At 44.9% G+C, this 27996-nt stretch overlaps 2 protein-coding genes across 2 annotated transcripts; one reads left to right on the top strand and one right to left on the bottom strand.

Moving 5' to 3' along the window:
- Positions 1 to 6506: 6506 nt before the first annotated feature.
- On the top strand, positions 6507 to 24136 carry igfbp3 (insulin-like growth factor binding protein 3). The gene is made up of 4 exons (XM_056414246.1): positions 6507 to 6969; positions 10500 to 10753; positions 12601 to 12720; positions 20667 to 24136. Exons 1-4 carry the CDS (start codon positions 6606 to 6608, stop codon positions 20790 to 20792), a joined length of 864 nt encoding a protein of 287 aa, XP_056270221.1. The 5' UTR covers positions 6507 to 6605; the 3' UTR covers positions 20793 to 24136.
- Positions 24137 to 24729: 593 nt separating this feature from the next.
- igfbp1a (insulin-like growth factor binding protein 1a) lies at positions 24730 to 27478 on the bottom strand. Its single transcript, XM_056414247.1, has 4 exons — positions 26980 to 27478; positions 26663 to 26832; positions 26229 to 26357; positions 24730 to 25902 (listed from the first exon to the last, which is right to left on the bottom strand). The coding sequence occupies exons 1-4, from the start codon at positions 27350 to 27352 to the stop codon at positions 25792 to 25794; spliced, it is 783 nt and encodes a 260-aa protein (XP_056270222.1). The 5' UTR covers positions 27353 to 27478; the 3' UTR covers positions 24730 to 25791.
- Between the last annotated feature and the right edge of the window lie 518 nt (positions 27479 to 27996).

Raw genomic sequence — 27996 nt, 5'->3', positions numbered from 1 at the left:
TTTCTTTGGATGTTTGCATCTTTAAATGACAGAGGATACAACTGAGTCTGAGGCTACAACCATTTCTAATCCAGAAAGGGCGGTTATTGGATGCTCAGAGCTATAGCAAATTAGTTAATCAGTCAATTGATTTATGAATTTGTTGATCCACAGAAAACTAAGTAACTAACCAATTCTGATACACTTATCGAGCAGAAATTCCAACAATTTGCTGGCTTGTGCTCCTCAAATAAAAGGTCTGCTCCTTTTTTCTGTTACCCTTGTGCTAAGAGTTATATCATGTCTGTCAATGTGTGTGCTGTAAATTTGGTAAAACAAGCAATAACAGGTGCTTATAACTTTTTTATAAAATAACCAAGAAGAAAAATGTTGGCTGCAGTCCCGTTCTTAATGTACATATTGCTGTAACAGCAGGATCTGATCTTACATGTCGAACATCATGGCCACACCTCAATTTTCCTATACAGCCTGTTAGCCCTTCCACATGGATGCCGTGGAAGTCATCCATTAGGCCGCGGCTAGGTGCTGCTCAGTGCAGCTGTTGGCCGCCTGAGTGCAGCAGCAAAGACGCGTTGTGGTTGAAAGGCTCCATATCACGACCTAATCAGTCACCCGCAATCCAAACAGCACGTCAGGCGCGCAGGTTTAGCAGGCGGCGGGGTTCAGCCAGAACCACTCTACAGCTGGTGTGCACGACATACTGCCTTTTAGCCCATTATGGCACACACCTGCTCAATGTCAGGTCAAGCTCCAACATGTGTCAACATATACAGGGGTTACATTCATACATAATGGGCTGGCTGTACTCTGGCCTTTTTGGCACAACTCTCTGCAGCGCCAACACCTGTCCTTTTATCAGGGAGAAAGATTTTTTTTTTTAACTTTCATCTTTTCAAATCTATATAAGCTCCCTTTGCTCTCCATCATCTCTCCGTGATACACATATACTTTTTTTTACCATTCCATTTATTTAGTTTTCCCTTTTAAAGCAAAGCAATTTACAAATAAGTGCATTAAACCATGTGGATACATCCCAAACGTTGGCCTTTCGGGGTTGGTTGAGTCCATGTCATGTCACATCTTGGGGGGCAAGTGGAAGTCTTAAGTCACCAGTAAATGTTTTTTAGGTTACATTACATTTGTGTGTGTGTGTGTTATTAGTGCTTGTGTTTCGTTTTTAGTCAATTGGACGGATTGCCTTACAAAGTTGTTATGGTGAGTGTGTGAGTAAACTGTTCGCTATGTACACATCCAGCAGACATGCAGTAACATCAGCCTTCATTTGAAGTCACGTTACAGCTGGTAGAGCCGTCCCCACTGACAGAATCATCACGTAAGCGTAGCGCCCACCCACCAGCTCCGCCTCCGGTAACCACTGTTGGCTCTGTCAATACTTTCGACGTTGTTTGATCCACCGACTCGCTGTCGCCTCGTTGAGAGCCGTTGAGAGGCAACCGTATGCTCCCATTATAGTTTCTCACACCTTTATTTTTGAGTGTTTGCCATTTGGTGCTTAACAGGTAGCTTATAAGTCTGACTCTTTATATTGAGTGTATGCCACTACCCCAATATAGGATCTATTGAGACATGAATAAACATGCCCAGCTCGTCAGATGTCACACCACACGTTACATGCTCGGTGCAAGTCTCACCACTCCATGACTCGAAGCTTAGACAACTCTCTGTGTCACCCCCCATCCAACCTCCGCCCCACTGTGACATGCTTTACTTCTGTCTGCTCTTCTTCCTTTGGTCTTTTTTAAATCTAAATCCCACTGCATTCCCTTGAAAATCATGTCTAAACAACTCTAATCGTGTGTATTCTATTGCAACCACCATGACCCGGAAAAAGCTGCAGAAAATGGATGGACGGGTCGATTGTAGTCTGTTTGAAGAACAGCTACAATGCTGCGGCCTTTTCCCGCTGCCTACCCGTGGTTACAGTTATACTTTGTGAGAGTTAGGTTTAAGATTGCAATCCTCTTAGGGAGGACTTTGTCTTTGCAGGGAAACACTCTCTGATCCTGCAGGCTCGAATGTCTTTGAGAAAGCGCGGAGGAGTGTCTGAAGCATGTTGTGCCTGGTGCGCAGCGAGCCTGAAGACTTCGGAGTGGCGCAAGCTATGTGTGTCAAGACAGGAAGGGGAAACTGATCCTCTTAGCAGCCTGGAATTGGCCCGCTCTCAGGAAAGTGTCACTTGAGTTGGTCAACTTGAGAGCGCCAGGCGAAATTGTCTAGCCTTGTATCTCCTTCCCGTAGCAGCCTCCTCCCTCGGTCCGGCGAGCAGTGGGAGGACTGCTGACCTAAAGACAGATGGTGACTACAAGCACATGACTGTGATCTTTCCTCAATATGCTGCCGAGTATGCCGTACCTGGCCTCCAGGCATGAATTCAATCCAAGGTGCCACACTGCCTGTTTGACCAATTAGAGGGAGCCTCTGCTGGGCAAGGCTCAGACCTCCTGCTGAGAGCTGCCAGGCATTTCTAACCGTAGCCCAAACAAACGGCACAGGCTTCACCACAAACACATCATAACACAAACGCCTAAACTCTTCGCTTCGCTTTGCTCAGCTGTCTTGATTAAAAACCTAGTCCACTTCCCCCCCTCTTGACACATTCCTCTTACTGTCTTCCCCTGTTCACCTCCAGATATCATTCAGATAGTGACAGAGATCAGTCAGGCTATGTTCAGTCCATCAATTTATTGAAAACAGATATAACGGAGTTAATTCCTTTTGCTCCGCCCCCACTACGGCAATCAATAAAGATTGTCTGGTTGTAATGGAGTCTGTGGCATTTAATACATTTCAATAACAGCTGAACCATTATCTCTGGGAAATGGATGACAACTGAACTGGTGCTGTACGAGTCTGCCATGTTGTCATGATAACACTTGTAATTTATGGATTATTTACTGTAAACTCAGTCGTGTGCGTTCCAGGAAAGTCACTATGATGGCCATGGAAAATGTGGAAACACATAAAAAACTAAACAGGACCGTATTGACACAGTCGTTTACGTGATTCACATTCACAAGGGATGCTCTCACCACAGTTACAAAAACAACAACAACAACAACAACTATAGGCCTTTAACTTTCTGGGGAAATTATTCAACTGTCAGTCCTAACCTCAAAACAGCCACACTAATGGGGTCTGAGGATGGCAGTTAACAAGGCAGATGTTTACCACCCAAGTTGGCATTCTACAGATGGTTATATCAAAATATTCTTGACTAAAAATAAAAAATAAAAAATAATTAGGTTATTACCATTTACGTATTAGGTGGAAATGCTAGATGTCAATTGTGATTATGATGGAACTAGTTTCCAACAGCCATAAACTCCTTTATTTCGGCTCTACAAGGTCCTGTAAGTTTACCCGATTGCACTACATGCATATAGTCTTGTAGTTTAAAGGCCCAAAAAACCTCCACCATTAGCCGATCTTCACGATACCCCATGACGGACGAGACCTGCCCTCACTGTCAGCACCCCGGCTGAGTTAAGGGCCACCAAATGATTTTCCTCAACACAAAGTGGCAGCACATATTATTTATTCTTTTTCCCCGCTGTAAGCTGCAGTCAACATCATTCAACTAAATTACATTTGAGTCATTCTCCTGAAAGGAAAATAAACCCAACTGTATACAATAAAAGCAATGAGACACAAAGCAGACAAACTTGAAACTTTTGCGCCGCGTTATGAGGATGTTTACCAAGTTGAAATGGATTGACAGGAAAGACCTTTGTTTGGCTGCTTTAAGGAATGTTAGAATGAATTTCAAATCTGTCAGCCCCGTGGAATGTACTGACATATTTTAAGAAGAAAAAAGTGTGAGGAAGAAAACGTGTTCATTGTAAACATCCATCAAAGTTTACAGAGCCACTTCCTGCTTCAACTCGAGTCTCGTACTGCCATAATTACTGTAGTTTTCCTGAGAACTTCCTTTTAGTGACATTACCGTGTTCCGACGTCTCCGTAATAATTACTAATAATTGAACAAATTGGCCAAAATTTTTACTTAATGTCCATTTACTGGCTTTTTTCTTGTGTTTACACCCTCTTAAGTCTCACTTAGGCCACTTGTAGACAAGTAGAATTGTTTTAAATGTTTTCTGTAAAATGCCTGGCAGATTGAGAACTAAGAATGACAACCCTCGCAGTTAAAAACTGTTACTCTGAGGGTGAAAAACACCAAGAAATTATCTATTTCAAGCACGCTGTAGACCAAATGTATAGCGAAGTGTGGTAAAATTGAAAGTGGACCAACTGAAGAAAAAAACCAGCGCTGTCGGCATTATTCTCATTGCGAGGCATGTAATGGCCTGTATTTTTAATGAAGTAATATATACCGGTCATAACGTGGTCAGCGAGTGCGGTGCATGCTGATGGTATCGCTCAGATATGAATACAGCATATGTTGACAGCAAGACAATTTGCTGCACAAGTCACTTGTGAAGGAAGGAAACAAATAAATCTGTCTAGATCATTTCATTCCCACAAAACCTCAAATTATAAAGTGCATTGTGCCAGTGTTACTGAGGACCATCATTGACTTTGGGTTTCCAATTAATGATATACGGCCTGAAATATGCTGCATTGTGGGAATGCTACGAAGAGGAATGTTGACTGAGAGAAAGACGCTGTAACGAAGGAGAGATTAATAACTCCAGAGAATATGAGTTTCCTTGACCGGGAGAAGACAGAGAGGGTGAAAGAAAAAGGTGCATACGCAAAATGAAGACAAGATTGTTGAGAAAGACAAATAGTATCCCTTATTGCAGTTCGCTGAGATGGCAACATGGATGGGTTGAACATGTGCTAACAGTTGTCTGATCTTTTTATTATACGCAAAGTATCCTGAGGCAAATTACAGCTCTGTTCCTCCTCTGAGATCTGGAGGATGCCAATGGATGTGCAGAACAAGGTGAATGTTTTGTTATGTCACCATTGGTTGACTTTTGTCTGCATCGCATGATACCTGATCAAGCAAAAATTAACTTGAGAATGTCATATCCATTCGGCTGTTTATATATTGTCTTAAGACCGGTTTAACAGCGATATTCAGCCAGGCAAACAATAACAGCACATTAGGATTAACCCTGCCACCTTTATGGTATGACTAAATAAACTGTATCTGTATATCACACTCTATTCACACAAAGGGGGCATAGTTTCCCAAAAGTGTCTTTTTGCTGAATTAGTTTAAACGGTAAGAATGCTTTCGGTAACTCATACCCTGGACGGACGGGCAGACAATAAACAAGCCAAAGGTCAGAAGATGAATATTTCAGACATGAAAAAATGCAGGAAGAGAAAAAAAGTCAAGTAATAAGAAAACTAATCTTAGCTGGAGACATTTTCTTGCTATTCTGGGGGTGTTTCATTACCCTTTGCTTGTTTTTCATTATGCAGTCTCAACACTTTTTCTGCTTCTGTGGTAGAAATCACACAATGGCCAATACTGATTGCTTTATTTTCTCAGTGTGTACCCCCCTCTCGCGTTTGTTATTGCAGAATAGGAGGATAGGCTAGACAGGGGGGCGATGCTGAGGCGGCAGAATCTGATTTTTTTCTTCTTTATAATAATTTTAAATCCTGTGGGGTCGAGGGGGGGCATTCAGAAGGAAAGGTGCATGCTCGCTGATGGGACTCATGGAAGGGAAATGTGTATGTGTGGGGAGGGGGAGGAGGGGGCAGGTCTGCTCAGTATATGTGAAAGGTGAGCACCGTCTCTGAAAGTACTTGGGCAAAAAGGGGTCAGGTATGCAGTCTGGCTTGCATGTGCGCACTTAGCTGTTGCTGGTGATCTGACTGGCATGTGCATCCGAACACTGCAGCGTCTACGGCCCAGCACAGTAAAGCCCTTTGGCTGCGCCTTCCACTGAGCATGTGGTCACACACAAGTTATATGCACAAAACAAAATCTTTGTTTTTGTGGGTTAATGTGGAGGCCATCTACACATCTGCCCATAGGAATGTTGTTTCAGGAATGCATATTTGGGTACCACCAATGGCATTGACTCACATACCTTCGATGTCAGCAAGGGATGTGGCCAGTGGTGTGGAAACCTCCACAGGTCTGGGAACAGTCAACAACGGAGGAAATCTTCCTCCGGTGCAGCATATTTATCTTCTGGTGGAAAATATGCATTTGTGCACCTTTTTCCTGTAACATTAAATGTGTTATCAATACCACTGAGAGTGGAGATAAATGTAACCAACACAGTCAAGCTGCCGTCTGCAACTCCCTGCACATTTCCAGATGGAAACAAACACCTTTGGTTTTATGTCAGATCATGAGTGAGCATGACAGATGATCAGTCCAGTAAATTATTATAAGGGATTAAAAGAGTCCAACGTCTGCATGAGTAGCCCTCTCTTCTGACTGGATGTAGCGGTCCCTCATATCAGGGCTCTCCGTTTACATTCGGAGGAGGGTGTGACTTGTTGGCTTTTTTTCCGCCTGTATAAAATGAGTAGTTCGCGTAAAATAAAATACAGATGGAGAAGGCCAGCCGGCTCGCTGTGTCACAGAAAGTCCCCTTAAGCCTACGTGACAACTCGCATAGTGTCCCTTTGTGACCAGCTTAATCGGCAGAATGCCCGGTCTCTGCGTGCTTTGTCTTGCCGCGGCACTGGCTGCGTTTACCGGGCCCGCCGGCACCGTGGGACCGATGGTCCGATGCGAGCCTTGCGACGCCGGTGCGCTCCTGCAGTGCAAGCCGTTGCCGAAGGACTGCCCCGAGCGCGTGAGGGAGCCCGGCTGCGGCTGCTGCATGACGTGCGCTCTCGGCGAGGGACTGGCGTGTGGAGTGTACACGGCGCGCTGTGGCTCCGGCTTGACCTGCCAGCACCGGCCGGGGGAGAGCCGACCTCTGCAAGCTCTGTTGGAGGGACGGGGACTGTGCTCCAGCGCCGCGTCCAAAAAAACCAACAGCATTCTCATACCGGTGCAAAAACAAGGTAATGACGGCGGAGTTCTCGTTTACGTTTCTCACGGTTTGTTTTGTTGTGTGTGTGTGTGTGTGTGTGTGTGTGCGTGCGTGTGTTGTTGTTATTTAGACTAGTGCATTGACAGGCGCTCTCCCCATGAGGTGGTGCTCTATTTAGACCAGGTATGGGGTGTTTACTTTATGCCCATGGTAAAAAGGAGGGCAAAACGATTAAGTGCGTTATTGATCGTGGATGAGAATGATCCTCAGACTATGTGCGCAGCGTGTTTTCAATGTAAAGCACTATTCTAGTCGCGGGGTTTCAGAGGGGGGACTTGACATTGCACAGTGATGGGTTCGCCTGGGTAAACACATCCCATAGGCTCCTGGAAGTTTAAGTGGGTAACACCAGCTAAGGGTTGAAGGTTTACAGCAGTCATCTTCACTTTCCCAGCAGGCGGACACTTTGTGTTCCATGTGCGCACATCTTTGGACCATCGTGCTTAAATTAAGATTATGGAATTAAAAGATTGTCGTTTTTCCGTTTGCAGATTGTTTGTTTAAAAAAGCAACACTGCTCCTTCTCACTAACACACACAAACACACACACGCGCGCGCGCGCGTACACACAGAGCCACAAGCGCGCGCACACTCTGGCTACCTCAAACCAATAGTTAAGGAATGCCACATACATACTGTAAGTACACAGTATTTAGCTGAGGCTGAGCTCACCCCATGTCCTTGTCTTCTGTAATGTCCTTATTTTCCTTCAAGTAAAGCTCATGGATTTTTGTACACAGCATGAAAATATGTGCTGCTGCTTTCCTGATCCAGGATGTGGGCCAAAACATCTCGGGTGTGTGGCGAAGGGAGGGGGGTCATTTATTTGAGTTACCCCTTAAGCATCAAACGCACTCAAATACTCAAGTAATTACCAATGAGCTACATTTTGTATCATTGCATGCCATCCTGTCGATATCGAGAGACCTTATTTCTGCACACACACTGCTGTGTGTTTAGGCCTCCGGGAGCCTCTGTGTGTGTGTTCTTCTTCCTGGTTATTTGGTTTAGCCAAAGTAATGTGTTGTGTGCAATATACTCAACAGTCACATTGTCAACAACACACAGACATGCTTATGCACCCACCAGCATGAACACACAACACACACACACACACACACAAACTCACACACAACACACTCACATTTATTTTCTCACTTCCTGCCACTTAACCCGATATTTCACTCTTTACTTAATTTCCTCTCGTTCTGTCATTTTATGTCATCTTATCTGTATTTGCAGCAGCTGTCCAACCAAAGTGAGACAGGTTTCAACGCATGCTTATTTCTAGTATCTCCACTATTGGAAATGTGGGAAATGATCCTAAGTGCTCCTGTTGGTCAGAGTGTGTCAGTGCAGCCCAGTGGTTCCACCACCATCGGTCCCCATGCAGCTCCAGAGCAGCTTCTCCTCCCAGTCATTTACAAGCTCTCCTCACCGCAGTTTGTACTGTTTACCTCACTCATTATACAAACAAATAGCATAATGTGTTTATCTAAAACGCCCCAGACCTTCTTGAAAGGTTATATACAAGTTTATATTGACAATAAAAATTAATTCTTGCAGGAATCTTAAATAAGGGCTCAATATTTGTGTCCTTGGTTATGGACATTTATGGATATTCTTTGCATGGTTCAGAAAAACTGTGTGGTGGCTATACGGTCCAAGATCACTGTTTGTTTCTGGTGCTGTCTTGTTCCAGTTGATGTTGTTGTTGACATCCATGTTGTTATTCTAAGTTCTGGGGAGCCTGGGAGACTGTGGAGCCCAATCACGTCACTAATTGATCAGGTGGTCACAGAGAAAGGGTGGGCAGCCAGCCTGCCTGCCCACACTAGCTACACCCCTACATGCCCGTCCGCCGCCCTCGCCGCAGCTCTCAAACACAAAATCTGCTTTGAGTTAACGTTATAAAACTGTTTGGGTGTGTGTGAGCCGCTGCATGTGTGTTCCCATCGTCCCTCTGCCTCCTCGGGACGTCTCCGAGCTCAGTTAGCTCTTCCGACTGTGGCTCAGTGGCGGCATGGCTGACCGGGTGGCACACGGCTGGTAGTTTGGTCCTCTCCTATATTAGGGGGGAGTGTTTGGATCCCCCTCCTCTCTCCCTTTCGGTCAGATGGTTCCCACTCCGTCTTTAATGATTTGACTGGAATCTTTGCCAGCACCACAGGCTATTAATAAATCTGCTCCCTCGTCTCCCACTTTACCTCTTACTGCCCTAACCTCTTCCTCTTTTAGCCCCAATAGCCGTTTCCCCTTCCCTACACACTACACAACATGTTCTTCTTGACAGCATCCTGAATTAAAGAGGCTTGTTTACACTCAGTTACACTGACTATCTCTTGGTTTGCATGCTGTGCAAATGTGTGCATGAAATAGTCATGTTTCTGTTCATTACTTGGCTTCAGCTCTGGCTCCAGACAGCCCACAAGGCAATAAGCTAATTTTATTTTGTCTCTTTTAAACAGTCCTCTCTTAGGCAGTCAAGACGTCTCAGTTGTATTAAGAAACGCAGACACTGCTGCCATCAAAATCTTTCATCAGATGGCTTAAGTAAAATCATAGCTGAGAAGTAAATGAAGGTCTTTAAATGAAGATTAAGGTCTGTAAATGAAGATCTGTTTTTGCACTACATGGAGTTTTATGTTAATATATCATAATACAAGCTTTAAAGGAAAGATGTACCACCTTTTAATTGGATGTCAAATCCTTGTTTATAGTTCAAACAGTTCGTTGGAGCAATACATTCTCCAGTGCATGTTAGATTTACCAAGAAAGTTGAGTTAGCAAAACAAATATGTTATTCTTTCTGCATCCAGTACCATGAAATGAGGCAAGGAAGAAACTACATTGTTTTTGCTGACTGGGATGTTCAGCCGACGGGGTTCCTTCGGACGCCAGTAGCTCACGCACAAGCATCCTGGTGTATTTAGGCACTCCTTCCACGGCTCTACCAGCATGAGCTTTCCCTGTCTAAATATCACTGTTCTATTTTCTCCATTTATCATCAAGACTGACTGGTCATCCACATAAAAAGATGTTCAGGTTGTTTTGAATCAATGGAACACAGAGAGGGGCAATTGTTCTGCTTTTACTGCATCAAGACAACTTAAGACCAGGTCACGTGTCAGAACCTGGACAATTAGCCTGCACGGACTGTTTTAAACACAGTTTCAGATTTATAAAACCTGTATTCTCATTCATGTCAGGTCATACGAGACAGAAACGAGTGTTTCAGCACTTTGTGGAGTCTAATCTAGTCCACATTTGACAAGTGTAGGTATAGTTTTTTATGATATGGGTTTTCATTTTGATATAAAACATGTTTTTACTCCTATAAATGATGCAAAAACAGAGAAACAGCCACCAAACGCCATCATTTATTTATCTGTATAGCCTCTACGAATCAGATGCTAATCTCACCGTCGTTCACTAAATGTGAAACATCTCAAACAGACTGGTGTGATAGGAAAACTGATGACTCACCTTTGCCCTTTTTAGAGAACTCCGGCCATCAGGCAGAAGGCTTCGTCAACGTGAACGTGACCGCGACAACGCCAGTGTTGCCCGGTGTGGCGACCGCGAAGGGCGGGCACAGCCGGGGGTCGATGGACACCAGGCCTCCTCTTCACAACAAACTGATCCAAAAGGACCAGAACAGGAAGACTCAGAGCTACAAGTTGGAATCAGTGTCAGGAGGAGCCAATATGTACATGCACAACTTCTCTCTGGAGAACAAGAGGGAGACCGAGTATGTAAGTTACACCCTGAGGCGATGTGAAGTCTGTTAAAATAGTTATTGTGTGTGTTATATGGGGATAAAACTGTAAAGATAGATGCAAAGGTTGGCTGTGTTACAAAAAAAATGCTTTTGTAGGTCAAGAACCACACAAACGGAAGTAGGGAGTTTTTCTTGGCTTAAAGCCGTTAGCTCGCTAGCTAGTCACTCCTCGAACTTCTTATATATTAATATTACTACAATAAATAAACTACATTTGAACTTGATGCTGTTGGCCTTTCGACAGAACTCGTTAACAGAGCGTCTTGTCACTGAGCACCAAATATATATATTTATATATATATTCATTTGAGGGTTACACGGGTAACGTTAGCTCTCTTACCAATGTTGTATATTTAACTTTGGACAAAGAAAGATTTAAATTGAATAAAGTGGCTATTTGAAAACATGTCATCACCCAGAGTCCGAGAAGATGAAATGTCTTCCTTTATTTTTTGCTAGCTAGAAAGCGCTTACCTTTGCTACCTTGTGTTGTGCACGCAAAATGTATCTTGCGTGCATAAATGCACATTACATTCTGAACCACACACTAAGAGCTTCACAAAGAGTGGCTGGAAACGGCAATTTAGCTCGCGTTAATCTCGGTAAACTCGCTCGCTCAATTGCTAGCTGGTTTGTTAACTTGTATTTCGTATAATGTATTTCTCTTTGAAGCCATTTTCACAACTGTTGCCTGTAAGGAGTTACCCAGAGCAGCGTTGTGGTTACGATACTCTTTATTATTGGTTTTTTTCTCTAAATGACCACCAACCTCTGTCGCTAGGCACCTTATGCCTTGGAGAGACAGCAGCCTTCAGCTTATTTATTCAATTCCTATGAAATGACAAGAAGTCGCAGAGGGGAGAGGTGGGGAATGCCGTGCCACCTGATCAAACTGCGTGAGACCGTTTGAATTGTTACAGTAGAAAAAGTGGAGATGTAAATAATAAAATCAATCAGCTGCTTTGATTTGAGGGTCCTAGTATAAACCATGCTTTGTCACTCTAACTGGAAGATACATATTTATATTATATTTATAAGTAACACCTGTGCTATTTCTACTATGACAAGTAAATCTGTCTGCTGTGAAAAAGGCCCTTTGTTGGAACCCCTGAAGACTGCTAGCTCTCCATGGCACATGGATGCAGTTTGCAGGTATGCATCACTGTCAACATGTGGTGTGCTTGCAGCCTCGTGCCTGTGGAGAAAAACACAAGATGCAAACACTATGTGGAATCTCTCAACAAAACATTGCTTTGCAGAGCAATTTGTGGTCAAACACGCCACAGGCCTTTAGGTTATCTACTATCATTTAAACAACATAATTTGGGTTGTATTCTATCAAACATTGTGTGAGACAAGGTACCAATCTTTTCCAGAAAGTCAGCGTCTCATTTGTCGAACGCTCCGTGGGATCCTTCATCCCAGCGACTTGATGCTGATCAGACAAACGCTATTTAGATTTACAGAAAAAAATGTTTACATTTTCTAGAAATAGCAGTTTGGTGGACTAAAAAGACTGTGCAAGAAGTTAAGATTATTTCATTTTTACCATACACCATTTTAATTTATCTCTATTTTAATGTAAGTATCATAAATGTAAACCAAATCAAAGAAAACATATGTTACAGTGTACTTGGGGGGGTGGGGGGGGGGTAATGGGACATTCAGGATTCAGGAGGTCAACTTTTACAGACTCTGATGGTCACCATGAACTTCTATAATTACATGGACACTTCTCATGTTCTTCATGTCCGTGTTTGAGTTGGGATTAGTGTGTAACACTGGCGTCGCCGGGCTTTTTCATGTTTGCCATGTTGCTAGGGGCCGTGTCGGCGGGAGATGGAGAGCATCCTGAGCGGTCTTAAAATCAGCAATGTGCTCAATCCGAGGAGCTTCCGCATACCCAACTGTGACAGAAAGGGCTTCTACAAGAAAAAACAGGTGAATGGCTCTCCACTCTGTTTCATCTATCTCTTTCTCGCACACACTTAAACACACACACCTGCGGATATGTAAAAAGACCGACCGCATGCCTGAACACTTGCAAAGAATCTTCTCCGACTCATCCCACCCACCCACACACGCCCGATCCACCTTTTTTCTTTTCTTTTTTCGCTGCTCAGGTTGCCTTGACAGCCACATCAACACTATATTATCAGAATGGCTAATAACCATGTATTACTCCGGTAAATGCACTGCAGCCGTCTGACTCATGCCTCACAGGAAATGAAGTCGGTCAGGTGTGTTTGTGGGTGTGTGGTGTGGGAGAGTGTGGGGGGTAGGGATGTAAGAATGTGGTCTGGGAGTGTGTGTGGCACGGTAGATGTGGCGACAGGGGAGTGTATGTATGGCGCTTGTTTGATGGCGGTAGTTTTGGTGAGGGTGTGTAGGTGTGGGGTGCTGTTGGTGAGGTAAAGAAAAACAAACAGGCTGTCGCTGGTTTAGTTTTTCTTGTCCGTGGTACAGCAGACTCCGGGCCACCCATAGCCTGCTCATTTGTAAGACGGGGGGGGAAAAATCAAGCAAGCTAAACTTCATTTGGAGTAGTCCTGACCTTAAGGGGAGGGAGGGAGGGGTGAGGCGTGGAAGGCTCAGGGTGGATGGGAGGTTGTGCGGTGCAGCATTGTTGAGACGTACGGGATGTCAAATAAATACCATCATCCCATTTCCTGAGGTTGGGAGCCTTATCGGAGGGATTCAACGGAGCTAAATCCCATTCTGAGAAACGCATGAGTCACTAAAAAAAACCCCAAAAAAACAAACAAGCCACAAGCACCATGAGTCAGAGACAAACTTGAGCCATAACAGACACACACATACACAATAAAATCATCCTCTCAGATTACTACCTCACTTGCCAAAGTGCTATTTCATTCTTACTTTGATTAAAATCACACACTTCTTTGTTCATTTCCTGGATTTCATCAACAAATACCTACCAGGAAAGTGTCAGCTCTGGTCTAAGTGTGTGTGTGTGTGTGTGTGTGTGTGTGTGTGTGTGTGTGTGTGTGTGTGTGTGTGTGTGTGTGTGTGTGTGTGTGTGTGTGTGTGTGTGTGTGTGTGTGTGTGTGTGTGTGTGTGTGTGTGTGTGTGTGTGTGTGTGTGTGTGTGTGTGTGTGTGTGTGTGTGTGGCAGTGTGCCAGCTCTTGTCACCCTTTTCTCAGAGGACCGGTGGGGTGCAGGGTGTTGTGTTAAATTCATCCCAGGGGATGTGCCTTCACGGTGTGTTGCAGAGATTTATGACCGGAAACACAGCGAAGAGGAGACCGTGTGAACCGTCTAGGGTGACAATACTGTGAAAAGAAGGGAGCAAGGGGGAGAGGAGAGGGGAGGGAGAGGTGAAGGGGTTGATGGGTGAAGGACTGAGCGGAGGAAATAAGGGCATAACCAAACACATGATACACCCGAAATCTTTTAATACCAAATGCTTACCAGCGGTCTTTCATTTTCCAACAAATAGTGCCAGGAATCAAACTGGTAACTAAAACTCAATTTTGTTAACCAAGTAGTACCAGGAAGGAAGGATCAATAGTAAAATATACTAACTATAATAACTATACATGAGTCCCTTTTGTGCATTCCCTATAACAGATTTGAAAACAGAAGATAACTGTGACGGATTTCACGCATAAAACAATGACGCAGAGTCATCGTGTGAGACTTGCAGAAATGGAAAATCTTTATTTTTTTCGGATAAAGGCAGGAATCCATCTACAGTGCTGTTGCTTCAATCCCATCCCGGTAATATTAGCAGCGACCACTTTTTGCTTTTACTTTGAATGAATGCATATGTTGTGCAGTAGTTTGATCAGGGATACTTGACCAGATTGTGATATTACATCGTACTGCAGTCTGTGCACTAATGGTTGCAGGGCCACTAGAAAGTATTCACTGCAGGGGGAGAAACTTTACTCAGAAAAAGGTCCAGAGATCCTCATACGCATTTTGGGTTTCTGGAAAAGAAAAAAACATCTGAGGTCGGATTAGATCCATGCTGGCTACAATTGGTGAAAAGTCTTCACAGCAGACGAAAAAGATCATAGAAACTTGTGTGAAACTGCAGCAACGTCTTTTCCTCACTGTCCGCTGCACATACTATGCTCAGTATGTTGCAAACATACTGAGCTCTGCCAAAGTATGGCTGAACACACGCCGCGGCCATTTGTCACTCTTCACATTTGGCACTTGTGACTATTTGAATGTACTGAGCAAACAGGGGGCGGGAGGGGGAGGTGGATGGGGGGGGGGGTGGGGGGGAGTGGACGAGGACTTGCAATGTCATAGTTTGTACAATGTGTCGTCTTACCATGTCCGAAGTGTTTACAGCTGTTCAGAGCGGCCGCACGCGAAGGTGCTTTGAAAGGCCCTCTGTGACGCTCTTGCAGACTTTCTTGAGCTCCGCACGCCAGATCAATTGCTTTTATGGCGTGATTGGCGGTTTTGTAAAGTTACAGGAAATTGTCTGACACATTTCCTCTCTAATAACACTACTACACACTGTTAAAATCCATTGTGATCGACATGAAGGACTTTTTAACCACTTTTTTAAGACTGTGTTTCGATACTAAAAGGATTGAATAGAGGGTTGAATGTTTTGTGAAGGGTCAGCTCTCACAAGGCAAAAGTCACAGGCATGCATGTGTGGTTTCCAGTGTACATGTTGCTGGTAATATGAGTGCCCCAGCAGTGTAGGAGAAGGTTGAGCAGTGTAAGCCCTACCTCGCCTACGGAGAAACCTATTTTTAGCAGCAGTTATATGAATTAGCCCAGTATCCCAGTTCAGGTCACACATGCTCAACACTGACCCACTCATTACACCTCTCAAAGTCTCACACTCACTTTCTCTCTCTCTCTCTCTCTCTCTGTCCTTTCCTGTCACTCTCTCTGTCCTTTCCTGTCACTCTCAGTCTCCTTCTCTCTCTCTCTCTTATTCATCATTTCACCCACCCATCATTACCCCCATTGTGCCCTGCCCTACAGTTATCCACCCGCCTTTTGTTCTGCCTGCCCGCTCCATCATTCGCTCCATCCTGCCCTTCCGCCCACCTGGCTTTTCCTTCCTTGTTTGGCCAGGAATCACCCCGCAGAGGGTTGTGAATGGGACGACAGTGTCTGCGTCTCTCTGTGTGCTCTTTCGGAGTTAAGTGTTTGTGTGTGTGTGTGTTGAGAGGAAGAGGAGGAGGAGGAAGAGTCAGTGGGTTAAGGATGTGAGCCAGGTGCCTGCATACCCTTATCCCTCCTCCCTCACTGTGTCCCGACAGTGCCAGGCCCATAAGGACTGACTTATTGAGCGTGACTCAGAAGGATCTGTGGAAACGTACACACGGACCACAATGGCTTTATAATAACTGGCCAACCTTCGGGGATCCAGACATCTATTTTCACTCTGTCTCTCTCTCTCTCTCTCTCTCTCTCTCTCTTCCCTCCCATGATTTCTAATCCACTTCGCGTTCCTTCTCACTTGGGGATGTCATTTTTGCCAAGGCTGTTGCATAATAGTCACATTTTACAATACCAATGCGGTAACTGAGTTACAGTACTGCTAAAACTATTCCTTGACAATACGGTAGTTTGAGAATCTCAATATGTTTTCTACCAAACCCTTTTTGTCAATTAGCACATTTCAATGGATCTGTCGACAATGTGTGAAGACAGGCAACTTAAAAAACAAAAGTTATGATTAACCTCAGATAATATAAATCACATGTGTAATGGCCAAACATTCAATGTCAACTTGTGATAGTGTTTATATCCTGATTTTACATACATATACAGACAGTGTTTACTCAAAAGTATGATGTGTGATACCCCACCATGATTTGTTTTAAGGCTTTAGATAATAATCACTTTTTATTATTGACTGATATTTGACACCAGTTTATACTTTCCAGCTGTGAGGATTCATGTAATGTAAATATCGTAATCGGACAATCTCCACATTGGTGGTCTTTCATCACATCTATTCATAACATATATGTTTTTTGGAGGGGTTCTGTTTTAAAGTTTGTGTTACCTCCATTCTTCTGAAACTATTCACTGGGCTTCTCATTAAACTATTGATCAGAAAACGCAATATCCTGCAGCTGCCCCCAATGCACTTACATGCGCACACACACACACAGACACACACAGACACACACACACACACACACACATATATGCACCCTCTTACACCAATACATATATGTACGCCTCTATACACAAAGACACACACATTGCATTTTTTACAAGCTTGTGTTTATCCTGTGGTCAGACTAGGCTCTTTTAAACGTCCATAGAGCCCTGCGGCGCTGCTATTAGTTATAAAGACTGGCATCACAAGAGCACACATTCATACGGACAACATACGCGCATACACACCCCATAAAGGTGGCATTATGTATGTGTGTGTGTGTGGGGGGGGATGGGTGGGTGAAATGGGCTTTTTTAGTGATGGCCATGTGGACCACGCAAGGCCTGTGAGGTTCAGAGTGCTTGATGCTCAGAAATCTGAGTATATTCGAAAAGAAGATATCTATTGAACATGTTCTGTTTACCGCCATGAAGCAAAGCAACAGGTGGTGAGTGTGGATAGATTGTTGTTTAGTAGTACTTTAAGTGACCAGGATTAGTTTGTATGTTTAAAGAAATGAGTTTTGTTGACAACAAAGGGTAGAACAACTTCTATCAGTCTTTGTCAAGTGACATCCAGTCCTCAGCAAACGTTTGGCTTTGACATTTTCCGACCGTGTGTGAGTGTGTGTGTGTGTGTAGATTCAAGCCGCAAAGAAAGGATTGCTTGAGATGACTGCTAATAGTTCTCAGATGAAAGAGAGACTGAGCGGAAATTCAAAGGTAGCCAAGCAACAGGGGAATGCACACATGCACATTTTGCTCTTCCTCTCCCTTCCGCCTCTCCTTTGGCTTTTCAACCCTCACACACACACACACACACACACACACACACACACACACACACACACACTCACACACACCAACCACATACAGGACTCCATCATCATTAAGCAGAGCAGAGGAACACAATGTTCAGCTCCTCTCCGCAGTCTCGTCCACCGGGTCAGGGCTAAAATAGAAGTTGGCCGCAGACAGAAGATGGCACCCTGAGGGGGAATGAAGGAGAAATGAGGAGTGAGGAGAGGAGAGAGAGAAAAAACTGAGTAAGACACAAGAGGAGGAGGAAGAGTGGAAAGAGGAAAACCGAATAGAATCTCTGGATGATGTTAGCGTGTGAGAACGGGGCGTGTTGGACCGCGTACTTGCCCCTAGACTGCTGCAGTAGTTGTTGGCGAGGTATTTTAATAGGCCTCTGTCTCTATAAAGCTGCCTTTGATCATGCACTCAGGCTGCACGTGGATGTCAAAGACGCCGGAAACAGACACCTGGTCACACTCCAAATTATGTCGGTCAGTCTGCCTCTGCGCAGTCGCCTGCATCGCAATTCCTTAAGTATTGGGATAGGTTCGTTTTAGCATTTTGGGAAATCTCCCCAAAGATAGTAAGAGGGAGTACAAAGCGCAGGGGTTCTGCAACAGTTGTAATTTAAGGCCCACTTCTTAGTCAGCTGTAATGACCAAAATAAATATTATGCTTACCGTCACGCATCACTCACTTCAAACACAACCCGTCAATTAAATTCTTCATGCTAAGCTAGGCTAGTCATCTCCCGGCTAGAGCTACAGTTAACGTACAGATGCCAGAGTGGTATCGATCTTCTTACATAGCACTTGAATAAAGAATGAGAATAAACTATATAAATTAATGTTGACTGTTGGTTGAAGACACAGTCGCCGTCTCCAATGTTAAAGTCATACATGTTATCAATGTAAGCCAACACACCAGTGGCACGTGTCGGTATAAGCCAATGTCCTATTTCCCAGTGTCGTTGTTCATCAGCTCTTCGTCACACTTGCTCCCCAACTCATCACATCTAGGCTGGTGTTAACTGATGCAACGCTACTTCTGTATTATGCAGTTGTGAAAACATTGTTGTGCTACTTTCGAGCTGCTTTGTGGTCTGGGTCATTGCTCTTCCTGTCCACAAGAAGGATTCTCAATGATTCTTCACTGTAAATTAGAAAAATATCAATAATGCATTGTTGACAAAATCATCTTCCAAATCAAGGTGATGCAATGAACCTCAAGATGTTGCTTTGTCAGCAAAACATGAATATAGGTAGTGTTAAGCTTTTAAATGTACAGTGTGTGACATTTTGTGGAAGAAAATGGAACATCATATTTATAGCTTCGTCTTCATTGCTGTATTTTCGCCTGAAACTGAGAGACGTTGTGTTTTCGTGAGTCTAGAATAGGCTCTTGATATTTACGTAGAAAATGGGTCTCTGACGCAGTCCACCCTGCTGCACTGCCTTGTTTCTACCGTAGCCAGCAAAAGACAAACCAAACTCCGGCAATAGCCTTTTGCAGTTTTTACACTACTTGAAGGCCACCGTAGTTCTCCGACATCTTTATGCGGTTGAGAGGAGAGGTATCCAGTTGGATGCAAACGTTGACCTCACCACTAGATCCTACACACAACTCCTTTTACCAAAGGACCAGTGGAGTTAGCAACCGACAGTCTTGACAGGACATGGATGGGCACTCCTTTCGAATACCCCTTTTCTTACCAGGCCTGGCAGCAACTGGTTTCCCCTTATTTCTGAATAGGAAGTGAAAATAAAGTCCTGTCATGAAACTTGATCCATTACATTAAACATCCAGTTTGAAATAGTTTAGTTGGGTTAAATTGCATTTACAAGGCAACTTACACAAACAATGTACATTCAAGAGTTTGCTCATACATTTTCATATTCTACAAAAATCGATGGTGACCAGTGGCTACCTGGCAAGGCAAGTGGTTTGTAGTAAATGGAGAAAAAAAAAAATGCAAATCCACTGGTTTGGTGCTTTAATCCTCAAAGTAAGCGGCTCAACCACAGAGCCATTGTTTCGATTGAAATCCAGTGTTCTGGTGTCCAGAGAAATATATAAATACTTATGGACTGCCCCCTGTGGGAAGTCTGATGTTACTGCATGTGTGCTGGTGGGGGGTAATGTATATGTACAGTAGATACAACCCTTGTTTGTGTGCGCCTACATGTTTGCTGATGTGTGTGTGTTTATGTGCGCTCGTGCACGCTCAGGCCATAATCACCTCCAGATGATTTTTAGTTTCGGCCAGTTTCCCAGAATAGAAACGCTGGTTTCCTTGCAGCCCTCCAACCTTGGCCTTGGCAAATACTTTAGCAACTCCATGTTTACCTTCACACTCCTTCACTCAGTGGGTTCCTCATTCCCTGCCTCTTTCTAGAAAAAAAGAATCAGCTTTTTCATCGCTTGCCCCCACTGGTCAGGAGCCCATTCGCCTGATAAATAAAACGGCTCCCAGAGGGGACAAACTCAACGGCATGCTCGTTGCACGTGGACACCTGTGCGATACTCTCCCGCTCTGATCTCGATACATTCACTGTCGTCCTTAACGAGTCCAAGAAGCGCACGGAAGCCGTGAGGCAGCTCCAGACAGCAGGGCATTCCGCTCCGTGATCAACGGTGTTTTGTCTCATGAGAGTTTTGCTGAGGCGTGACTTGGTAATGCAAAATTGAAAAAAAGCCAACAAGGGATGGAGTCTTATTGAAATAAACACATGCACAATGAGGGTTTTGTCGATAAAGCTGTGTCGATGCTAACTCCTCACCTTTCCACTCTTTTCTTCCCCGGGCCTCCAAACTAAAGATGGAAGTCGGAGCGTGCTGAGGGATGTTTGTCCGAGAACTTTCTGTTGCAAACCTTCCCTTTGAAGGCTCTACATGTTCATCTCTGCATCGTGTTTGGTGAATGAAAAACAAGCAGCGTGCTAATTTTGTATTCATTTTTTGACCTGTTTTCGCAGTGCCGTCCATCCAAAGGCAGGAGGCGGGGCTACTGCTGGTGTGTGGACAAATACGGGCAGCCTCTGCCCGGCTACGACGGCAAGGAGCGAGGCGAGACGCAGTGCTACAACCTGGAGAGCAAATGAGAGGACGGACGGATGGCGAGTGGACGGAGAGAGGAAGACAGAGAATGGGTGGGGTGGAAAGAAAGAGAGCGAGAGCGAGACAGAGAGAGAGAGAGAGTGGGGGAGAGAGAGCCAACTTTGCCCTTGCATGTAGTTTTATGTAAACATTTCAAGGGGCTCTGGCCTTTGATTTCAGGTCCGATTTCTGTAGAGAGCAATGGGGAGGGGAGGGGAGGGGAGGGGAAAGGGGGGAGCACAGCCTTAGCGGCCGGCCAAGTCTCCTGTCCATTACAGCTATCTGTCCCTGTGCTTATAGGCAACCTTTATCCTTTCTTTAAAACAAAAATATAAACAAAAGCAGATAAGCTGAAAGCTGAGAGAGAAGGGGAAGAAAGAGAGAATCCTACCACCTGCACTATTCTTTTAGAGAGAGAGAGAAAGGAAGGAAGGAAGGAGGGACTTTTCCACTCACTTCAAAGAAGCCTTGTTTGTGACTGTGACCCGAAAAGAAGAATAAGAACGCACCACCACCATTTCTATTGATTGTGTGCGTGTCTATCTGTGAGTCTGAGAGTCTGTGTGCGTGTCCTAATGCGTGAGCACTTGCATAACATACTTGTGCACAGCTGCATGTCTGTGCAAGATGGCACGCGAAGTGTGCGCTTTCCCAAAAGTGTTTATTCGTGTAAATACAATAAATCACTAAGCTCAGTTTAGAGATGTCAGGCTGCCCGTCCCCAGCCACCGCTCCATTACAAACAATGCAGGAAAAGTAAACGCTCTCCTGCTCAGGGTCCATGTTGAAGGGAAGGATTATGGGATGGCAGGGCTTTGGTTTCTTATCCAGCTCCAAAGGCCCTCCCTGTTGTCTCTGGTTTGTCCCTTGCCCTGCTATAGGGAAGGGGATGGAGGTGAAACCTGCGGTTACAGTGCCTTAAAACAACAGTCCTTTCCATGCCTCCCTCCACCCCTCCCCCCCTTCACCACCTGTAGTGCGCCAATAAAGGAATACTCCAGATTGGTAGCATACCCTTTTGTGGAGGACAAGCGGCTGCAGTTTCATAGTCTGGCCACCAAACATAGACAATAGATTTCAAGGATCGTCGTGCGAAAAACGGCGTAGAAACATCCGTAGAAACTTAAGAAACCACTCCTCCAGCAGACGTTTTACTGAATGGACGGATCAACAGCATTAAGATGTAAAATATGCCAACATATTAGCCTGGTTTCATTGATGAAAAGCTACTTTTTGTATCATCTGCTAAAACGTTCCAGTTTTAACAAAATGAAAGGGGCTAACGGGAAGGTCTTCCTTCTCATTGGTTGGTGCAAAACAACCCCAAATAACAACCAATCACTCGCATCCGATTGGAGAACGAAGCCAACAGAAAGTGGCAATTCAGTCAGACTATCGGGCCTCTCAAATCTGGCTGAGGTCACAGCTTCCAGAAGAGTTGCCGGTTTATGTTTGCAGTGTCACGCTAACTGTGCTGACAACAAAGAGAAGTCGTGTATTTAGCGCCGCGGCACGAATGCGTGGAAGTTGGGGAGGTGGATAGTTGCTGCTGCAGTGGTTTGAGAAGTTTCCATGGACATTTATATACGTTTGTGTTACTCTGGGTTTCCAATGGAGTCCACTGTAACTGCTGTGAATCTCCAGTATTTCAAACTCAAAGGGTGGATTGCAGGTGGAGTATTATTGTGAGGCGCTCACCTGCAGAGTCGCCTGACTTCCGTCTCTTTCCCGCAACATACCGTCCTAGTCCCCGTCCATGTCCCCTTGTTCCACTCCAATCCCCGTCCTTGCCCGCTGCGGTGCCGAGGTCCTCCACTCCTATATGTCTTTACCCCCCGTCTTCAACGTTGTCCTCATCTGTGACCCTAATCCCTGTCTCCAAACCCACTTAAACCGCGATGTTGGTCCTCACTCCGACACCTTTCCCGGCCTCCGGTCCTTTTCCTGTCAGTGGTTGCAACCTGGTGTAGGCTTGTTTGAACGGGACGAGCCCGTTGTGACCGGCCCGCCCTGCCGCAGGTGCCAGCTGCCCCTATGCTTCAAGCCCAAGCACAAGCACTTAAAGCACTTTAGCTGCGCCGCTACTCATCAATGCATGCAGTTAAAGACAATTGGACCGATCTGCATCTGCATACCTTTCCTTCGAGGTAATGTCAGATGAAACAGTGTGATACTGTAAGAAAACAATAATAACCCAGGGAGGAGGGGGAAATAAAGATCGGAGAGGAAAAAGCAACAACAACAAAGCGACACCAGGACTTCTGACGGCAAACTTAGCGAACAAGCCCTCAGAAATGTTTCCATTCAATGCAACTATTTTCTTTTTTCTGTTGTTGTTTTTGTTTCTTGAAGAAAGAAAAAAATGTTTGTATGATCATATGCCAACAAATCTCCACAAGGTGGACACAGCACCAAATATGCATTAACACAAGTGGTAGGGGGGTCTGTGGGAGGAGGCGGGGTCTTTCCCGAGCAGCTTCCTGCCCGATGCTCTCCCACATCCTGTGTAAAGACTTGAAACAGGGAGAGAGTGCCGATGAGGAATGCTAGCCCAGAAGCTTGGTAGCATGAAATCGGCCGTACAGTTCCTTTAATATAGAGCAGCAACTTACAACCAACCTGTTGGTGCTTCATCCCATCTATTCAAAGACTTGACGTACGGGGAGGAACATACATACAAATATGGTTAAGCTATTCCCTCCTTCATATTTGTAAGTGTGTCTTTTTATATATTCTTATTTTTATTATTATTATTATTTCCTGGCCAGCTATGTGTCTGACTAGACATCATGTACAGTACTTAAAAATAAAATTATTTATCTAAGAAAGAATTATAAGCTGATCCAAACTAGGTTTTCTTTTGAACAATTCAGTGACTCGCACAGCAAAGTGTATTTGATTCAGTGTATTTTTTGGGAATATAATCACTAATGAATGTTTTTTTCTTTTCTTTAAATGAACCGTTACCTTCTGTTGCTCAGCAGGGTCATCTGTAAGCTCCGTGCCCAGCAGGCGAGTTTCAGCCTCAGGTCTCTGGTCATCTTAGGTCACTGCCTCTTCAGTCCGGTGAACCTCTCACCCCTCAATAAGTCACTTCTCTCCATGCACACCCATCCGTCCCGCCTCAGTCTGTTAGTGCAGAGCCAGGGTCACGTCTGTAATGTCACTTTTTTAAATTTGCGATCATTATTTCTTCCCTGCTGATCACGCTAAGAATCTCTCTGTTCACGGGTCAATGTATTTTGTTTTTCAAATTTATTATTATTAAAACTGTTCATGATACTTAACTAGAGATCACACCGCTATTATTTTTCTCTGAGAAATTAAATGATTTTGATTCAAAATATAATTTGTATTTGATGTCTTTTTTTCTTTTTATAAAAAAGTAAACACATTTTAAGACGCTGTCTCTAATATGTGTTTGTGTGTCTCTCGAGACTTAAAAAAAATATCACTGGGAAGAATGTGGCCTGTGTTGTCCCCAATTGGCCGATCATCTCAGTTTCGTGTCTGGAGACAAACAGGACACAATCAGTGCTCCCCTCAATCTTAGAATGTGTCAATAAGGATAAAAGAAAGGTTCAATTTGTAAAGAATAAAAATACATCTGGTGGTGCCAGGCAGGCTGGCAGTGGGCACGAGAGGTGGAGGCGCATTCCTGTGCTCGACCAAGGCAAACAGAGAGCGGGTCAAAAGGCAGCGTGGAGCTGCCTGTCCCCGCGAACTGTCTAAAGTTAGACAAGGACCTCCACTTTCGATCACCGTGATAACACTGCACAAGCCCGCCGAATATAGAAAATGTGGTGCGGCACTGCATCTACACCGAGACTTTCATAATCATGTCCTGATGGAGGCTGTTATGATTCTGATGTTTTGCACCTATGGGTGTTTGTGCACAAAGTAAACCTGCCTGAGTGGAAAGAGAGGCCAGGAGCACATAGCTGAGGTTAATGTTTTTATTAAATATATCACCTTTTTTTTCTTCTTACATTACATCTCAATTACAAAAGTGTACATACACACATGTGAGCAGTTTGTCACTTTGGAATAGACTCACACAAACAATAATTCTCTCTCCAACAGCAGCATGTAGATGAGGAGCAGAGGCGGGGACTCGCTCTTTGTGGTCATGTGTTCCCGGTAAGAGAGAACAGCAACATGTAAAATAAACTAGCAAGTCTTTTCTTTTTTCTTTTTGACAGATACATCAACACAACTTACAGCAGACACATAAATATTGGAGGTAGGTTAATGTAGAAATACCCGTCTGAGAGGCGGCGCAGGGAGGCACTGCCTGTCATGCAAACTGCATGACAGGCAGTCTGGGTGTACTGTTTAAGGATTCCCGACTGAGAGTTTTGCATTCACTGACAAGAGCTTATCATGTGTCAAATCAGAAACAAATATAATAAAAGATGTAACAATGGTAACAAGATGAAAATGAATCATAAAAAACACATTTAGAAATACTTCTCAATGACATTTGGTAACTCAGTGCTTTTGTTCTTGCTTGGTTTGTCACAAACCAAACCTCCAGACAACTCCTTGAGGGTAGAGCGAGCTCAACTCATTAGTGGAGTTGCTCAGGGCCAAGATACATATGTACACTTTATACACCCATACAAATAATAATATTAGAATAACAATAAGGCAAGAAAAAAATGATATAAATACTCATGAAATAATTACAAACAACAAATAAAAATGAAATAGAGTTGAAATAAATAAGGCGGAAGAGTAGAAGTAAATGCATCAATATTAAAATCTTCTTTTCAGAAAAACAAAAATAGATATATTTTTTCTCTTTGGGACGGGTGTTTGTAGGTGAGGGGGGGGGGATCAGGGTAGCTGGGACCCGAAGCCCCGCAATGACAGTGTACCTGAATTAAACACCACCATGGACAAGATCAATAAATAAACAGCTATCAAAAAAAGGAAAAATCAGTGGCTTATTTCTTCTTTCCTTCTTTTTTGTTGTGAGATCTGACTCAGTGTTTGATCTCTTTAAGGGCACTCGGCATCTGCAGGCAGGTCAGTCAAACCTAAAATCTTCTTCCCGTTCCAGGGGTTCACACACCAGCATCGACCCCTCTGTCCGTCCAGAGAGGACTCACACTGCAGGAGAAAAAGGAGCAGGACATCCTTTTATTCAACTGCTTGGATTTCCATTCCATATGTCACACACAAACACACACACACACACACACATGTATGTTCATGCAGCACTAACTATGTAACATCACACTCAAACGAAACACACAGTCAAACACCCTGCCTGCAACACACCCTCACTCACACACTTTTAAAACTGTGGTTGATATAATCTTGGCACACACACACACACACACACACACACACACCGACTTGGTGAGATTATCTCGCACTGAATGTAGTTATGTATCCAACACTCACTCGGAGCACATTTAAATGAGGATAACTACCTGTTTGGGTTTGTACAGCCCGTGTTTGTCACAGTTGGGGAGGTAGAATCTGATTAACTTGTCCCCCGATTTCTGCTGGGATTTGGCAATTTTATCCAAGGCTCTCTGCAGCTCAACGTGACAGGGTCCCTGCAGAGAGGACACACGGGGACAGAAGGGTTAACCGAGCTGCACGGAATGCATCATGAACACTGCATTATCGTCAGCGAGCACGTGGGCTGACATCAATTTAAAACTTGTAACAACAAGCGTCCCCGCATTCTCTGTCTCCCCCCCATCATCTCCTCAAACGGCACAGGAGCTCCCCCTTGTGGTGCACGAGCCCCCTCCCCACACCTCCCCAAAAAAACTTTTTGCAACATATTACTACACACGGGGGATTTCACAGATTCCACGCATTGATAGGCTTACTGCAGCGGGGTTCGGGGTCTCACCTGTTCGACCAGTTTCCTTCGGATGGCGATGAGTTTGGCTTTCATGCTCTCCTGAGCCTCGGCGGCAGCCCTCGGGTCGTAAGGCTTACTGTGGCCGGGTAGGTAGAGGCTGGAGCCGGTGTCCGAGGCGATGGCTGCGTTCTCCATCTCGGCCTCTGACTCTCCCTGATCTGGAAGAGAGACATTGAATGAATGTAGAGAGGAGCTGACTGAATGTAACTGCAATTAGAGCAGCCAGGTGGTTTTTTTGGGGCGGGGGGGGGTTACAAGAATGAGCATTTGCTGGATGTGTAAATGTGGAGCCTTTATAGGCCTACCTTGTTTCTGGGTCTCGAGGGTCGGCTCGGGCTTAGTGCTCTCTGTGCACACGGCTTGTCCCCGAGTGAGGGAGTGCAGCGGCCGGGGGTCGCCGGGTCTCGGGGTGCACCTCAGTCCGGAGCCGCACGGCGCCGTGTAGATCCCGCACAGCTCCTCAGCCTTCAGGGCGCAGGCGAGGCAGCATCCACAGCCGGGCTCCCGCAACACCTCGGCGCATCCGAGCACCACCGCCGGACACTGGCTCAGCTTCTCCGAAGAACACGGGGCGCATCGGATCGGCTCTGGTCCCACGACCGGCGACCCCAGCGTCACTGTGGTCAGCACGGAGCACAGCGCTGCCACCGCGACGTGCTTCAGATATAATCCACCCATGGCCAACACAGGTAGCTGGATACGAAATATAGAATATAAAATGTAGAGCAAAGCAGAGAGGATAATGAAAGTAAAGATGCCGGATTCCTCAGTTGTGTCTTTCGTTTGATTTTGGGAAAATGTCTAACTGTGCGTTGCGCGCAGCCGTATTTATAGCCGGGTCCTCTGAGTGTTTGACGCATCGACGTTATGAATGATTTCTGGAAAGAAGGTGTGATGATACGATGGGCTCCGATTGGCCCGCCAATGGCCGGTCATGCAGCTCATTTGAATACAACAATCACGCCAATATTTATTTTGGAACAGGCGGTGCTTGCACGTATTGCCGGTGAGTGACGACACCAGTGCTAGATGTTGCAAACAAGGACCCCCCTCCCCGCCCCCACCCCAGTTCACCCGTCCCCGTCTACCCCCTCTTTTCTCACGCGGGTGCTACACTTAACTCCTTTACGCCACACTGCCACAGCAGCCTTAACACAGAGGCAGTGCGTTTCGTTCTTGTGTGTTTCAATTGAAATGAAATGACTCCAACATGACGTCACCCAGCAGCTGATATAATCATTTCATTCAAAGATGTAACTGTTCCGTGTTTCCTGTGCTGACACAAACGAGCTCCTCTCTGTCCATGACGAATCCCCCATGAA

The sequence above is a fragment of the Pseudoliparis swirei genome, chromosome 5 (genome assembly GCF_029220125.1).
Source record: "Pseudoliparis swirei isolate HS2019 ecotype Mariana Trench chromosome 5, NWPU_hadal_v1, whole genome shotgun sequence".
NCBI classification, from domain to species: Eukaryota; Metazoa; Chordata; class Actinopteri; order Perciformes; family Liparidae; genus Pseudoliparis; species Pseudoliparis swirei.
This window is presented reverse-complemented; position numbering and strand designations above follow the sequence as displayed.

Coding starts and splice junctions, on each gene's coding strand:
- igfbp3 (XM_056414246.1), top strand. CDS start 6,606: ATGCCCGGTCTCTGCGTGCTTTGTCTTGCCGCGGCACTGGCTGCGTTT. Junction 10,754..12,600: donor ACAAGAGGGAGACCGAGTAT/GTAAGTTACACC, acceptor CCATGTTGCTAG/GGGCCGTGTCGGCGGGAGAT. Junction 12,721..20,666: donor GCTTCTACAAGAAAAAACAG/GTGAATGGCTCT, acceptor CTGTTTTCGCAG/TGCCGTCCATCCAAAGGCAG.
- igfbp1a (XM_056414247.1), bottom strand. CDS start 27,352: ATGGGTGGATTATATCTGAAGCACGTCGCGGTGGCAGCGCTGTGCTCC. Junction 26,833..26,979: donor CCTCGAGACCCAGAAACAAG/GTAGGCCTATAA, acceptor TCTCTCTTCCAG/ATCAGGGAGAGTCAGAGGCC. Junction 25,903..26,228: donor GGCTGTACAAACCCAAACAG/GTAGTTATCCTC, acceptor TTTCTCCTGCAG/TGTGAGTCCTCTCTGGACGG.